Source organism: Tyto alba, unplaced genomic scaffold, assembly GCF_018691265.1.
Source record: "Tyto alba isolate M040663 unplaced genomic scaffold, T.alba_DEE_v4.0 Super-Scaffold_42, whole genome shotgun sequence".
NCBI lineage: Eukaryota > Metazoa > Chordata > Aves > Strigiformes > Tytonidae > Tyto > Tyto alba.
Window position 1 is genome coordinate 37,752,120 of NW_024881318.1, and position 13,210 is coordinate 37,765,329.

The 13,210-nt window shown below is 39.2% G+C and overlaps 1 protein-coding gene across 19 annotated transcripts in view; it reads right to left on the reverse strand.

Moving 5' to 3' along the window:
- Window positions 1-13,210, reverse strand: part of MPDZ (multiple PDZ domain crumbs cell polarity complex component) — a 98,679-nt gene that overhangs the window by 30,868 nt on the left and 54,601 nt on the right. For 12 of the 19 annotated variants that reach the window (XM_042804522.1, XM_042804521.1, XM_042804516.1 and 9 more), the window contains 5 exons: window positions 10,300-10,498; window positions 7,362-7,403; window positions 2,802-2,906; window positions 1,898-1,993; window positions 1,233-1,410 (listed from right to left, as the gene is read on the reverse strand). In XM_042804522.1, the coding sequence (XP_042660456.1) occupies window positions 1,233-1,410; window positions 1,898-1,993; window positions 2,802-2,906; window positions 7,362-7,403; window positions 10,300-10,498 (620 nt within the window). The remainder of the gene's footprint in view (window positions 1-1,232; window positions 1,411-1,897; window positions 1,994-2,801; window positions 2,907-7,361; window positions 7,404-10,299; window positions 10,499-13,210) is intronic. The other 7 variants (XM_042804520.1, XM_042804530.1, XM_042804528.1 and 4 more) reach the window with 3 other exon arrangements.

The window sequence follows — 13,210 nt, forward strand, 5'->3', positions numbered from 1 at the left end:
ACCTATGAGGAACTGAACACAACCACTACTGCTCTCCAACTCCCCATGCCTGAAATACTGTATGCACTAGTATAGAGAAAAGCCTAGATACGCCACAACTTGAGAAACTGAAATAATCCATTCAGAAAGAGTCACATTAACACATTAGTTACTTAATTTCACTCACCCATTCCAAATTCTGTAAGCATCATTGTCAGAGACAATTGTTACATACATAAAAATCCAGGTATTCAGACAAAACGAATGCGTTTTAACTTTGTGGCCAACAGGCAAAATTCCACCTCCCAGCTTGCTATACACTGGAAACTCTTCCATCCTGTCGTAGAAAGTGCTACCTATATTACGATATTATTTCAACATCCTTTACATGGATCTTGTAGTAGACAGCAAACTGCAGTTTAAGTATCACCTATAAAGCAAGCCCAGTCTCATCCAGGGAAAGAATCACCATCTCCATCACCCTGCTTTTTAAGTTCTTATGGATGGACAGTCATCTACGGACATTCAGCAGGGTGGAGTGCAGTTCCTAATGGCCAGACACTGGTGATGGAGCAATGTCTGACTTACTGATAATCATCACAGGAAAGACACATTCCTTTCAGTATGTTCATTCTTCAGTAACTTTAAGTGAAAAAGAAGAAGTGGCTGCATGAGCACAGGATTAGCTAAGCAGAACAGAAATACAGATAAATTTCTCCCTGCAACACCACTGGCTACCCTATCCTCAGGCATGGGCACAATGGTCTTAACTTCCTCTGTATCAAACCCAGCTTTCTTCATGTCATCAGGAAAAAAACTGTGTCTCCTTTAATTCCTGCACAAGATGACAAGAATGATGTGATCTGATTAAGATTTAGGAGGGAAATAAGTTTGGCATTTATTTGCATGACTTGCTATTCACTGTCTATTTTTGTTGCTATCCAATATGCAAAGCTAAAACCTTTTAGCTTCAACAAACTTACTTTTTTTCCTACAGATGCTGGCTTTAAAACAGGCAGGTAGAACTGTTGGCTTTGTAGACCCCTGTTCACACAGTCAGTCATCTATGATTTAGGTTGTATACGGAACTTAAAGATGTCTGCACACAAGCATCAGCAGATGGTAATAACACTGTATGGCTCACATGGTGCCAGCGGCAGCAATTACACAGATGTCGGCCCAAGACCACACATTCATCTCAGCAGCTCCTGAGATGCTGGGAGTATTGCAAGCAAAAGACACTCAGTTGGTACCTCCACGATCCGATCTCCAGTTTTCAGTGTTCCATTTTTGCCAGCCGGGCTGTCTTCCAGGATGTGCTTGATAAAGATCCCTCTCATCATTTCTCCATTACTCAGGCGGCTCCCCATCCCTCGTCCTCCAACAATGCTGATCCCCAGTGACTTGCTAGGCTCCCTCCAGAGTTCAACCCTGTAGTGACAAAACAATGACCAAAATAAATTAAATTTTGTTGTGATTATGACAGCACTGAACACTGAAGACATGTGGATTTTCACAGTGGTTTAAAAACATTCAGAAATAATTCCTCCTTAGAAAGTTTTGTCTTTCAGTGGGAGTTATCTACTGAATTGCTCAGAAAGTCTGTAATTTTGTCTACTGTTGTTCATTTTATTTTGTATTCTAATCACAACTTTGAATCCTTCTCTTCATCTCTTCTTATTGGCTCTCAGACAGCCAGCCTATAAAGATAAAATACTGAAGCAATCAAGAAACTGCTAGATTGCAGGGATTTAGCCCAACAGCAGTAAAAATCAACAGTGAATTACTCCTTCAATGCACAATATATGTAAGTACAGCAATGATGTTGTTTTCTTATTCCTCTTAAATTATATAACAGGTTTCAAAATTTTTGAATTTCAGATGAGATTTTATACAACACAACTAGATCTGCACTTACTTTCTGGGGTGGCTCCAGTTACTGAAAGCTGCATTTTGAAGTTCACTTTCTTCTCCCTCCCCCTCTTCACGTTCTGGAAGCTCTGGGAGTTCCCTGCTGATAAACAGGAACAAGCAGTTCATTTTTAAAGAACCCATATAATCACCAGTTTTCACTGCAAAATTTCATGTATTGTATCACCCTGACAGCATTGGAATTTGTACACAGGATTCATGTAATGAACTTTTCAGATGTCTCTCAGAACACATACTGTGTTTGGGGATTCCCTGTCCACTTGTCTCCTCAATGAAGTTGCTATCAACTGACAACCACAGAATAAACAATTCTACATTTTGGAACTAGAACCAAACCAAAGCTGAAGGTAATTATTTATTGTGTCCAAAATGCAAGAAATTACAACAGCAACATTCAAAAAGTTACTGCTTTCAGAGATGAATTTAAAGAAAACAAAAATTATTAGTCACATTGAATATTTTGGCCTATAACTGTAATGAATTTTTGAAAGTCAAGGAAAACGACAGCATAATTCATTCTTTCCAGTATACGTTCTGGAAGGACCATTAATGCCAAATTCTCATACTGGAAGCACTGAGTATTTGTGATGACACATAAATCAAATTGCAAAGTATTTAAGAGAAATTTAGGATGAAGTAGTATCCAATCGCCTTTTTGGGTAGATCAAACACCTATAAAAAAGCCCTGTAAAAATGTCAGAAAAATTTGCTAGCCAAAGCAAAAATTGTATTCTGAACAGCTCTTTATGGTAATGGCTGCTTGTCTGAAGAAAATCATCCATCTTTCAGCTTTTCTAAAATAAAACATATCTTCCTGAACTGTGAGAAGTGTATGGAAAGAGTTACCTCTGACAGCCCTATGGGAGAAAACAGTAAGTGTTTTGACTCACCTGACAGCATGTGTAGGAAAAAGTTCAAGTGGCACAGCTCCCTCTGTCTGTTGTCCCAAACTGGCACTGTACTCATCTAAATTTTCTGCTGGTACATATGTAATACTGCAATAAAATGGGACATGATTAAAGTAGCATGAGGACTGCAGGCCCTATCCTTGGTGGGTGTGAGGAACAGATATGAGGAAGTCACGCAAGACTACTTCATATAGTCATTGACACCAGAGGCACAATGCCGGTATGTTGGGAATAAGGAGTTACATGAACCCTTTGTGACTTTGCAGCAAATACACATTTATGGTCAAGTTAGTAGCTGAACAGCACATAATTTTCTGATGGCTGGCCACTCCATTTTAAGTAAATGGCATCTGAACAGCAAGAAGGGTGTAAGAGCGACAATCCTGCTTCAGTCAAAACAGATTCCTCGTGGAATGACAAACACTGAAGGACCTGTGAGGCATGAAGCACCATTACCATCCTAAATACTGGCTGAAAATGTTTCTGTAAATTAGCATACAGAAGATTTTGTGTTTTCCTGGGTGGTTTTGTATGTGTTTTACGTTTCTATGCTTTTGGTGAAAAATAGTGCAGGATTTTAGAAATACTAATGTGTTACAACACACCACCTATATCACAAGGAGAAATCCCCTGCTCAGTTCCTTCCTTCACCCCTTCAGATGCACTTCCAGCCAGCTTGGGACAGTCAGTCATGTTTCACCAGCCAAATGACATGCAGACTCCTGAAGTCTGGGTGTAACCTGATCATGTTTGAATGCCAGAAAGAGAAATGGCCCAACAGACTGGGGAGGGGAAAACAACAAGAAAGAAAAAAGATTAAGGTAAGAAGAATATTTCTTAGAAAACTTTCCTCTACAGGCAAAAGGACACCGTGATCTAAACAGGGCTACTTAGATGGCCCTCCTTTAATGATGCTTTCTCTCCTTAAAAACCTGTAAGTTGTTCGATAAGCAACTTAGCTATCAGATCCAAGTCTGTCAAGAAATAAGCTTAATGAAAAAGAACACAAAAAAAAAAATACTGTGCTCCCATCCATTATATGGTTAAAAGAAATATGAACACATTTCCCCACAGGACAGACAAGGGGAGAAAAAAAACATCTTGACCACTTCACAAGGATGTGTAAGCTGCTGAGAAGAGACTCCTTCAGCTCCAAGTCTCTCACCTGGGGCCCCTCTCACGTCTGTCACTCCCTGATTGGAGTCCCCTTCTGCCCATTACTCCCTGACTACCACTGATTCCCTCTCTCATTAGTTTTCTGATGAATATAGCAAGCAGCAGAAGGCAGAGCAAGTAAACTTTTGTGTGACTAATGCTGTCCATCCAAAACACTCTACCAAAATTATCATAAGGACCATCTATATCTGTCTTCTTTATCTGTGCCCAAACATGTTCTCTATCTCCTCTCACATCTACCGTATCTAGAAAAGTGCAGAAGATGGTCATTAAGGAGGTGCCTGGAGTGCTGAACTGGAGGAACCATCCAGTTCTTTTAAAAAAACCTAATTTCTAAATCATCCATATTATCACCAGCTTTCTCTCTTCCTGAAATCTTCCTCTTCTGCTTTGGCCTTTTTTCAAACACACAAGTGTTATGTGCTTGACACAAAGTGCTTTCATGTTGAAGTGCTGGGGAGTTAACATACACTAGGGAAGAAGCACTCAGCAGAAAGTCACTGACTCTTTCCTGTTGGCAGTCTAGTGCTGAGAAACACAGAACACATGCAGCAGTTATTCTGCAAAGCCCTAGCAGTGAAATGGATAGAAGCAAGAGGGAAAAGAGTTTTTGAAAAGAATCACTACTACATCTTAGCCATCTCCAACTCTAAATGAATTGAACTATAGTGAAATTTTAGCATTACGGTCACAAAACTTTCACAGGGAAAATGCTGCTGCAGAAGAACCACCCAGTAAGTCCAAATGAACACCTCGCCTCTACAAAAATATGAGATGTGAAATCTGCATTTCAATGAAAGAAAACATATCATTCATCCAGTTACATTCACCAGTTTCATTCCAATCAAATTCATCAATTTTCATCCTATAAAAATAAGTAGGAAATAATATATTTTCCCTTGAAAGAAGCTGCAGTACAGAAACCAGAATTGCAAGCAACATTTCCACTGGCTAGAAGGCTTGGAGAATCTCCTTTATGTTAAACTGCAGCTGGAAGCTAGTGTTCCACGTATGGAAAGGAGAATGGCAGGCTCCTAAAAATGAACAGATATTTCCAGATTCAGCCTGGACGTAGACAGTAGAGTGTGATCACTGGTAGTAGAATGCCCAAAATCTTTCAACTCTTGTCCAGTCCTTCTGTGCAAGGAGCACCTGGCAAACAATTATGCAGGGTCCCAAGGGCAGTAGTAGCCCTTACCTCATACCTCTGTGCAACATCAGTGTTACAGATCAGCTAAGAGGGAGGCAAACCATATGCACTCCAACTTCTGTGACACCCTGCTGTTCTTCGTTATATGGGACATTCAAAAGGTATGGCTCAAAGGATGCCCTCAAACAGCCTTATATGCTACTTACAAACATCTCCCAAAAGCTCTCTTAGGTAGGCGGGTTTCCCTTTCTGCGCACAGCACAGTAACTGAGAAGAAAAGAGGTTCACTCCACTATTTTAAAAAATACATTTAAAAGTGAGCAACTGAATTACATAATCGATTTCCACAGATGGAGTCAAATTTAGATAGTGTCACTGGGAGATGTTACATTTTGGCTCTTTGGAAAATTACATTATTTCTATTCTAGTGCTTACCTCCAGTTCTAATTGCTTAATTTTAAGCATTCAAAGGAACTTCCATTATGTTTTTAACTGTTCATTCTTATCTACAATTAAATGACAATAAGGCTTCAGATACTGCATAAATATAAACTTGAACACTTGCATTTTGCAAAAAATAGCATATAAAAGAAAAATAAGTAACATGGATAAAATGCATGAAAAGGTATATTCTGTGTAGGAGTTTGCCTTTGTTTCTTCTTGCTAATGATTTCCAAAGTCCAGTTAACTGTAAGGGCTTCCCTAGCTGCTCTTATTAGCTGAATTGTATTACTGATGTGACTGTCCCCCGCCCCTCTCTCTCCTTTGCACATTATTATTGAAATTAAAAGTTATACAAAAACCTAGCTCTGCTGTAAATTAGAGTTCTAGGCCATATGTATACCAGAAAGTTGTATTTGCTAAATGGCTGTCTGTCCTGCTCCTGCCTTCTGTGACACACACAGAGCAAGGTCAGATTGTACTAAAGACCTTGGATTTATATCTGGCAGGAGTTTCCCCCCTGTTTAGTACTTCATGGGCAGACACCCCGCAGTTAATCAAATCCATCACTTGCTGGATTGCTACTGTAGCTCACTTCTTGGAGGTCACAGTGAGGCCTGAAGACATCCAGCATCATCCCGAACAGCTCAGCTTGTGACTGGGATGATGAGAGGCCTAGAACAAGAAGGGTGTTGGGCTCTTCTGGTCAACTCTGTTGACCCTTGTGCTGTAAAGTGGAAGTAAAAATCCACCCAGGCACTTGAAAGGTTCATCTGCAAAAGGGACTGATAATCACCTTAATATGGTCACAAGGAAGACAGTAAGAGAAAGAAGTGTCAGGAAACAGGGATGAAGACACAGAAAACAGGAAACAAGTAAATGACTGCTCTACTGCCATGTTGCATTTATCTGCAGAAGAAGTTAAAAGTTCAACAGTTTAAAGGGAAAGTCTTTGCAGGTCTTAATCATTTCCCCTCTTTCACAGCTGTATAGCTTGGAGGAGAAAGTGTTCTGGTTTCCTTTCTTGAGAGCTACAACCACCCTCCTCCCCCCAGAGATATGCACTAGCAATGAAAGCAGTGACGATGGAAACACCGAAGGGTGTACATATGAAAATATCTTGTAAAAACAGTAAAAACAACACCGCATGCAGTACAGAGGAACATTTATCACATGCTTGACTGAACAGCCACACAAAACCTTGAAACACCAACAAACCGAGTAACAAAGTATGGAAAATGTTCAGGACAAATTACTGTCATTAACACTTAAGGTCTAATTTAAATCTTTTTATACATGAATGAAGTAAAATGTAAGTGCCACAGAAAATATGACACTGAGATTAATCCAGATATCAGTACATCATACTCATGTCAAATCTAGCAGTGAAGTCTGTACACACACACACATGCACACACACGTGCTCTGAGCACATCTGGGGTGGCTGTCATAGATGAAATTTTTAAATATTAGAAATAGCTTTTTAGCATACAGCTGTCTTCATTCCAGTCTTAGGAAGGATGCTCTAATACTCAAGTTTAAAGCCATATACATATACAGACACACTCACAATATTTTTTTTTTTTAAAATACATATATACAAACATCCACATGTGCAGCCACATGTGCATGCACATACACACAGGGAGAGAGAACATGTACCTATATCTGGATATATCCCTGACATTACTATGGATGTCATAAAAGCATGGAATGATTTTACAGACACATTGCAACACAGAGCCATAATGAGTTTCTGAATCGCCAATACTCACACATAACAGAGGGCCTGATCATCAGCAGGTGCTGGAGAAGATCTAGAATGTGAAGCATACGATGCAGCATCTTTTTACAATGGTGTTAAAAATGTCAATGTCTCATGCTGAATGCAAGAGGCATACTTATATAGCTAAAAGTGAGAGCTGCTTTTTTTTTTTCTTTCTCCTTTTTCTTTTATATTTTTTTTTCCCCTGTTCCACCTACGCTTCACCTACAACTCTCCCAGAAAGCATCTGCTCTTTATTATTGTCTATAGCAGCAATTATTAACGAGCACGGAAAATGGAATTGCAATCTATCTTTTATTTCTTGATCAGGAATTCATCCCCACACTTTAGTCAGGTGAATTCTGATTCAGCTCTGTAATTAATCTAACAGATGTTAAAAGCAGCTGCTGCTGAGCGCAATACCCTGGCTATTATAACAGAAATATAAGAGCTCCTGGCAAGGTGAAGGGAGAAGTGAAATAGAATGCATTCTGGTTAGGCCATACATCTGGTTTTCCACACATAAAGGGGGAAAAAATTAAATGCCTAGGTCTGAAACTCAGACTGTTGATTCTTAAAGTACTTGAAATCACATTTCCTTTAATAAAATAAAACAAAGCCTTTATGTGGCAAATAAGAACAGCTTTACATTTTATCAGCAAATGATGTTTGCCACTGAAATGCAGCTTTGAAATTAAAATACTTCTGCTTTATCAGTTTTTGGGGCACCCTGCTACCCAAAAAAAGCTCAGTCTAAAAATTAAAGTGCCAACTTTGCAGCCCCATATGGATAAAGAGAAACGATATCTAGATGGCCACACCTGAGTCCTTCTGCACCCTAGTTTCTTGAGGAAGATACCAGAGTTTCAACTTGCTTATTTTAAATGCTGACCCCTAAATTACAAATCCTGCATGGAGGTGCACCAGAATGGCTCTGAAATGACATTTATATAGCTGTGTATCCCTCTCAGCAAACAGGAAGAACTACCAGGAGATAACGCTCCATATTGACAGATTTCTGATTTGGGATGATGCCCACATGTTTGTATCATATTTTTTTGGGATCCTGTACTGCTTCTGAAAGTAAAAATTACAGAAAAGTTTAATTATGCTGAATAGTTTTGTATCAAAACTACATAGGCCCCAAAATATTGTCCTCTTTCTTATAAGACTCCTTTAGAAGCTACTGAATGATCTGGTCTCTCGATTCTCTGAAGCACAGAAGCCTGCTTCACTTTAAACCCTTAACTTGGATATTCACCAAAGAACGTATAAAATGAAAGACAAAAATCTTAAGTAAGAATACAAATAGCAACTGTCCCTTTTCTGTGAGATCTTTCAGAAAGGCGGTGCACTTTCTTCTGAAAAATCTGAATATTCATGTCTAAAACAAGATTTGGTATTTCCAACATATCTGCAAAAGACTAAGATACAAACAAAACTTATAGTCACATAGTATAAAATGCAGCAGCTATAAAAGATAAGCACAAATACTGAACACATCTGTGTTTGATCACATAACTACAGCACTAATAAAAGACTCCTCACAGAAGAATGGTGTTGCAGCATTTGTGTATCTAAGCAGACATACACACACACGCATGCGCACATACCAACTGATTTCAGTTGGAGCAGTTGGAATTATAATACAGATTGAAAGCCTACAATAATAATCAATGTCACATTTAATCAACACTGACTCATATTCATGACAGCATTGACAATAATGGAATTCATTATATGAGCATATCCATTATTTAAACAATCTTGCATTAAATCATAATCCTGAATGTATAACAGCTACAGGGTAGACAATTAAACCTACCACTTACAGTGAAGATACTTTGCCTACCTGTTCACAAAATGCCAGGTCTCTTCAAAGTTAGAATACTTGCAGGGAACAATGGAATGACCTGCAGTCCATTTTGGACTGACAGAAACCACACAATTACCTGCAACCATACAGGGAGTGAACTGATCCTTGTCAATGCCATCCTCTTAAATAAGTAGAGGCTTCTATTATGAACAGCTCCACTAATCCCATTTGCAGATCTGACCCAATCCATGTCACCATGGGTTTGAGAGAAACAGCTACTAGGTTTTTGGAACTGTAAACCCAGCACTGCTGTGTCTAGAGCACCATCCACAAGCTTAGGAACAATCTCAGTTCTAGATGGTGCCCATAGGCAAAGTTAACTCCACAACCACTACATCTAGAAAGAATCATACTTTAAGGGAAGGTTAAAATTCTGTAAATGGAGTGAACTTGAGAAGAAGAAACTTTCTCATAAAGCAAGAGGATTTTTCAAAACTTACACTAATTACTGCAAATTTAAAGTAGTATTCCCTCTTGGGATACTTATGCACCAGAGCAAGAGCTCTTTCATGTGTACTAATAAAAATTTGGAAGTGACTTCACAAAACAGACTGTTTCTGCTGTTTGTCACAGATGTACTGAATATGTTTTAAGTATTACTTTTCTGCATTAACATCATGTGTCATACTTTCTGTCTGGCAGTTAAAATCAAAATCCATTACAAAGATTTGCATCAAATTAAATCACTTGTGCAATGTCCAGAACAGTCAACCTTTGAGAAACACAAACACCTCAAGGAAATCATTACTTTCTTTAGAAGAGTCATACTGTGCATGCAAAGCTCTGACTAATCCCATTCCTTCAATAAAACCAGGCAGGGTAGTAATGATGATGATTACTAATAACAGTAATAACTTTTCTAAGAACATCCAAAGCCTCTCACACAAGTAATTTTATTTTACAAACCTACGGAGCTGTAATCTGAAGGTGAATTATCCATCTGAAGCTGTAACTTACAGGTAAATTAATGTTGTAAAAACAAACAAAATTTTCATTTAGAATATTTGCATAAATAACCAAATTTTTATTATTAGCCTTTTCCCACAACAATTCATCATCTAGCTTTACCTACTTTATATCTGGTCCAATGAGCGAATGCCTCCTTAGCATAGCCCGGGCTTGTGCATTGGTTAAGTTAGTGGTTGATTCTTCATTAATGGACAGGATGCAGTCCCCCACACCAATCCGTCCATCACGACTTATTGAGCCTCCATGGATGACACTGCGGACTACCATTCCTGAGCCATCTTTATTGGAACTTACTGTCATCCCTATAGTGAATAAAACCACATGAAACAGTTTTAACATCTTTGAGCCTCAGCTCTGAGTGCCAAATAAATGTTACCTGGGGCAGGGAAGGTAAAAGCCAGCTAGCTGACCTGCCACTGTCAGCAAGCTGATAAACGTTGCTCTTATTCTCCCTTGCATTTCCCTCTTTCCAACTGGAGACAGCAGTTACAAATCACAATCACAGTATTTTTATTCTACCTTGTGTCATTTCACATACCAGGCTCAATATAAAAAAACTAAGTCAGTGGAAAATTTAAGCAGAAAATAAACAAAAAAGATAATCAAATTGCTTCTAAAACAGTCAAATTTACCACTCTTCTCAATGCTTCACTGAGTTTACACACAGCATTTCAGTTAAGTCTATGATGGTTCTCTTTAGAAAGGAGGTGCAATGGTTAAACAGATAATTAGGAGCACAGGGCCAATACAACCACACAGTTACTTTCAACAGAAAGCCTGAATTGGATCCCACTGAGATAGTGGCTGTCTTCCTGCTCTCCCAGGTGAGCCATTGCTTAGACCAAAAAGAGCATTCCTGCTTCTGTGAGAGCCTGCACACTACTGATGGATGCATTCCACTACTTGAGTTAAACCCACCTGCTTGAGTTATCCCACCTGTGGCACAGCAGGACACTACTTCTCAGGGCTTATTCACACCATTTAACTCCACTTTCTTTTCACTAATGAGAAATGAGACAGCAGTGCTCTTCCTCCTCCTCCCCCATGGGGACTTGTGGTGCTGGGCTTCACACGTCTTTGTGACTGTTCTTACATGCATGAGTTGTCACTGTTATTTTCAGGGCAGTTGGTGCTCATGAAATCAACACTTACAACAGTTGCAGAAAAAACTGTTCTACACTAAAGCAAAGGAAAGACAGCTGAAGGACCAGAACATTCTTCTTAATACTGCCAAACTTGGTTTTATTATTTTTTGTACACTAACATGTAAGATTTCCTTTACTAACAAGATGAAGTCACTGAAGTAAGAGCACCTTATAGAGGAGTATCTACTGGAGAAGGAGGCAGTGACTACCTGACTATGTGTTCTCCTAGTTTGCGTGTAAACATCAGTCTAGTGAGCAGTTGGAGTGCAGTTGTGTGTCTGCAAGCCCTTACCTTATCCAGACTGTGAGTGGAAGATGATAGACGTTCAGAGCAAAACCTCCAAGGATAATGACTATGAAAAAATTCTAATAATTTATTTACAAACATGGCTACAGAAGACAAAGACTGAAAACTTTACCCTGGGACCTTAGACCCTGAGAGATACACTGGCTGAACAGAGTTTAGAAGGCAGCTATAAGCCCCAGGCTACCCAGACTCAGCCAACCATACAAACATATGTCTATATATCATTCTCAGAGACAAAAATAAAATACTGTAACCGTTTAAAGAACAACACTAATCCAGATATTAATTTGTGCTTTTTAGGACTTCTTCTAGAAAATAAAAATCTCTTACTAGCGTTGGTTTCTCACACCCACTTTAGTTGAGATCAACACAGCTGTCTAAAACATGAAAAGGTGGCCCTGATTGGTAAGGAACTGACAAATAAATTTCTCAGACACAGGAATACAAATACCTCTCTAGCTTGGTATGTGGAAATCAAGGTTCATCTTTTGGAAAAACTACAAAATCCATCTTCATGATGGCACTTTATATTAAACTGATGAAAGAATACGGTGTTATCATTAACTGGAGATTTGTATTTATGATTTGCCAGGTAATGATGTCAGCTCTGTTCAGATGTAATTTAAACATGGGTGTATCAGACTTGTGATACAGACATGCAAATGCCACTGATTTATTGCCTTGCTATTAGAAAAAGAAGAGGTAAACTGCCTGTCACCTTCCCCTCATATTAGTAACATTAAAATGCTGAGCACATCACAGATGGCATTTACAGATGCCATCCTGGGGTGGATGCCACAGTGTTTACATTCACATACTCCTTCCAACCACCACCTCTTGACAGATCTTCTCATACAGGTTACTCAGTCAGATCTGAACGTAAACAGAACTCTGCAACAGAGTGGTCTCCACCAGAATACAGGCAGTGTGCACAAAACAGCAGTCCGCCAAGGAAACAGCTGAAATGTGGTCTGAAATTCTGAACCTAACTTTTCTTCTTGGTTAAGCCAGTAACAAACAACAGTATTAATGAGGCTAGTGTAATAGCACTTTAGAAAAACTTCATCCCCGGTTTCTATGCTGACATCCTCATTACAACAGATCTGAAAGGCTGATGTCACACTTTGGACAGCTACAGTTTCAGGTTAAAAATGCAAATGCCACTGTCAAGTTGCCAGATGAATCACACAGGACAATGGCTTTTCAGCTCTTCTTGCATGTGGGTGCTCTGTCCTCTTACCTTTTAAAATTCACCATCAAAAGGTTAGAGCTCCAGCTGTGGCCAGATTTGAAGAGCTGTTGCAAGTTATGGGTGACAACATTTAAAAAGAAAAAAGAAGTGCCAGTTCTCAACTGAAACAATTGATGCAGCTGCAGCTTTCAACATCATTTACGGCTCTTGAGCTAGCTCCTTTTGTAAAAATGAAAGTTAAAAGCAGTGCAGCCATGTGTGTAAATTGGTGACTGTGCCCAGGCAGCTTCCCAGGCCAGAGCACACACAGACTGGAAGTAAAAGACTACAGTCAAAAGCCAGGAGAAAACACTATTCACATTCATAGTAT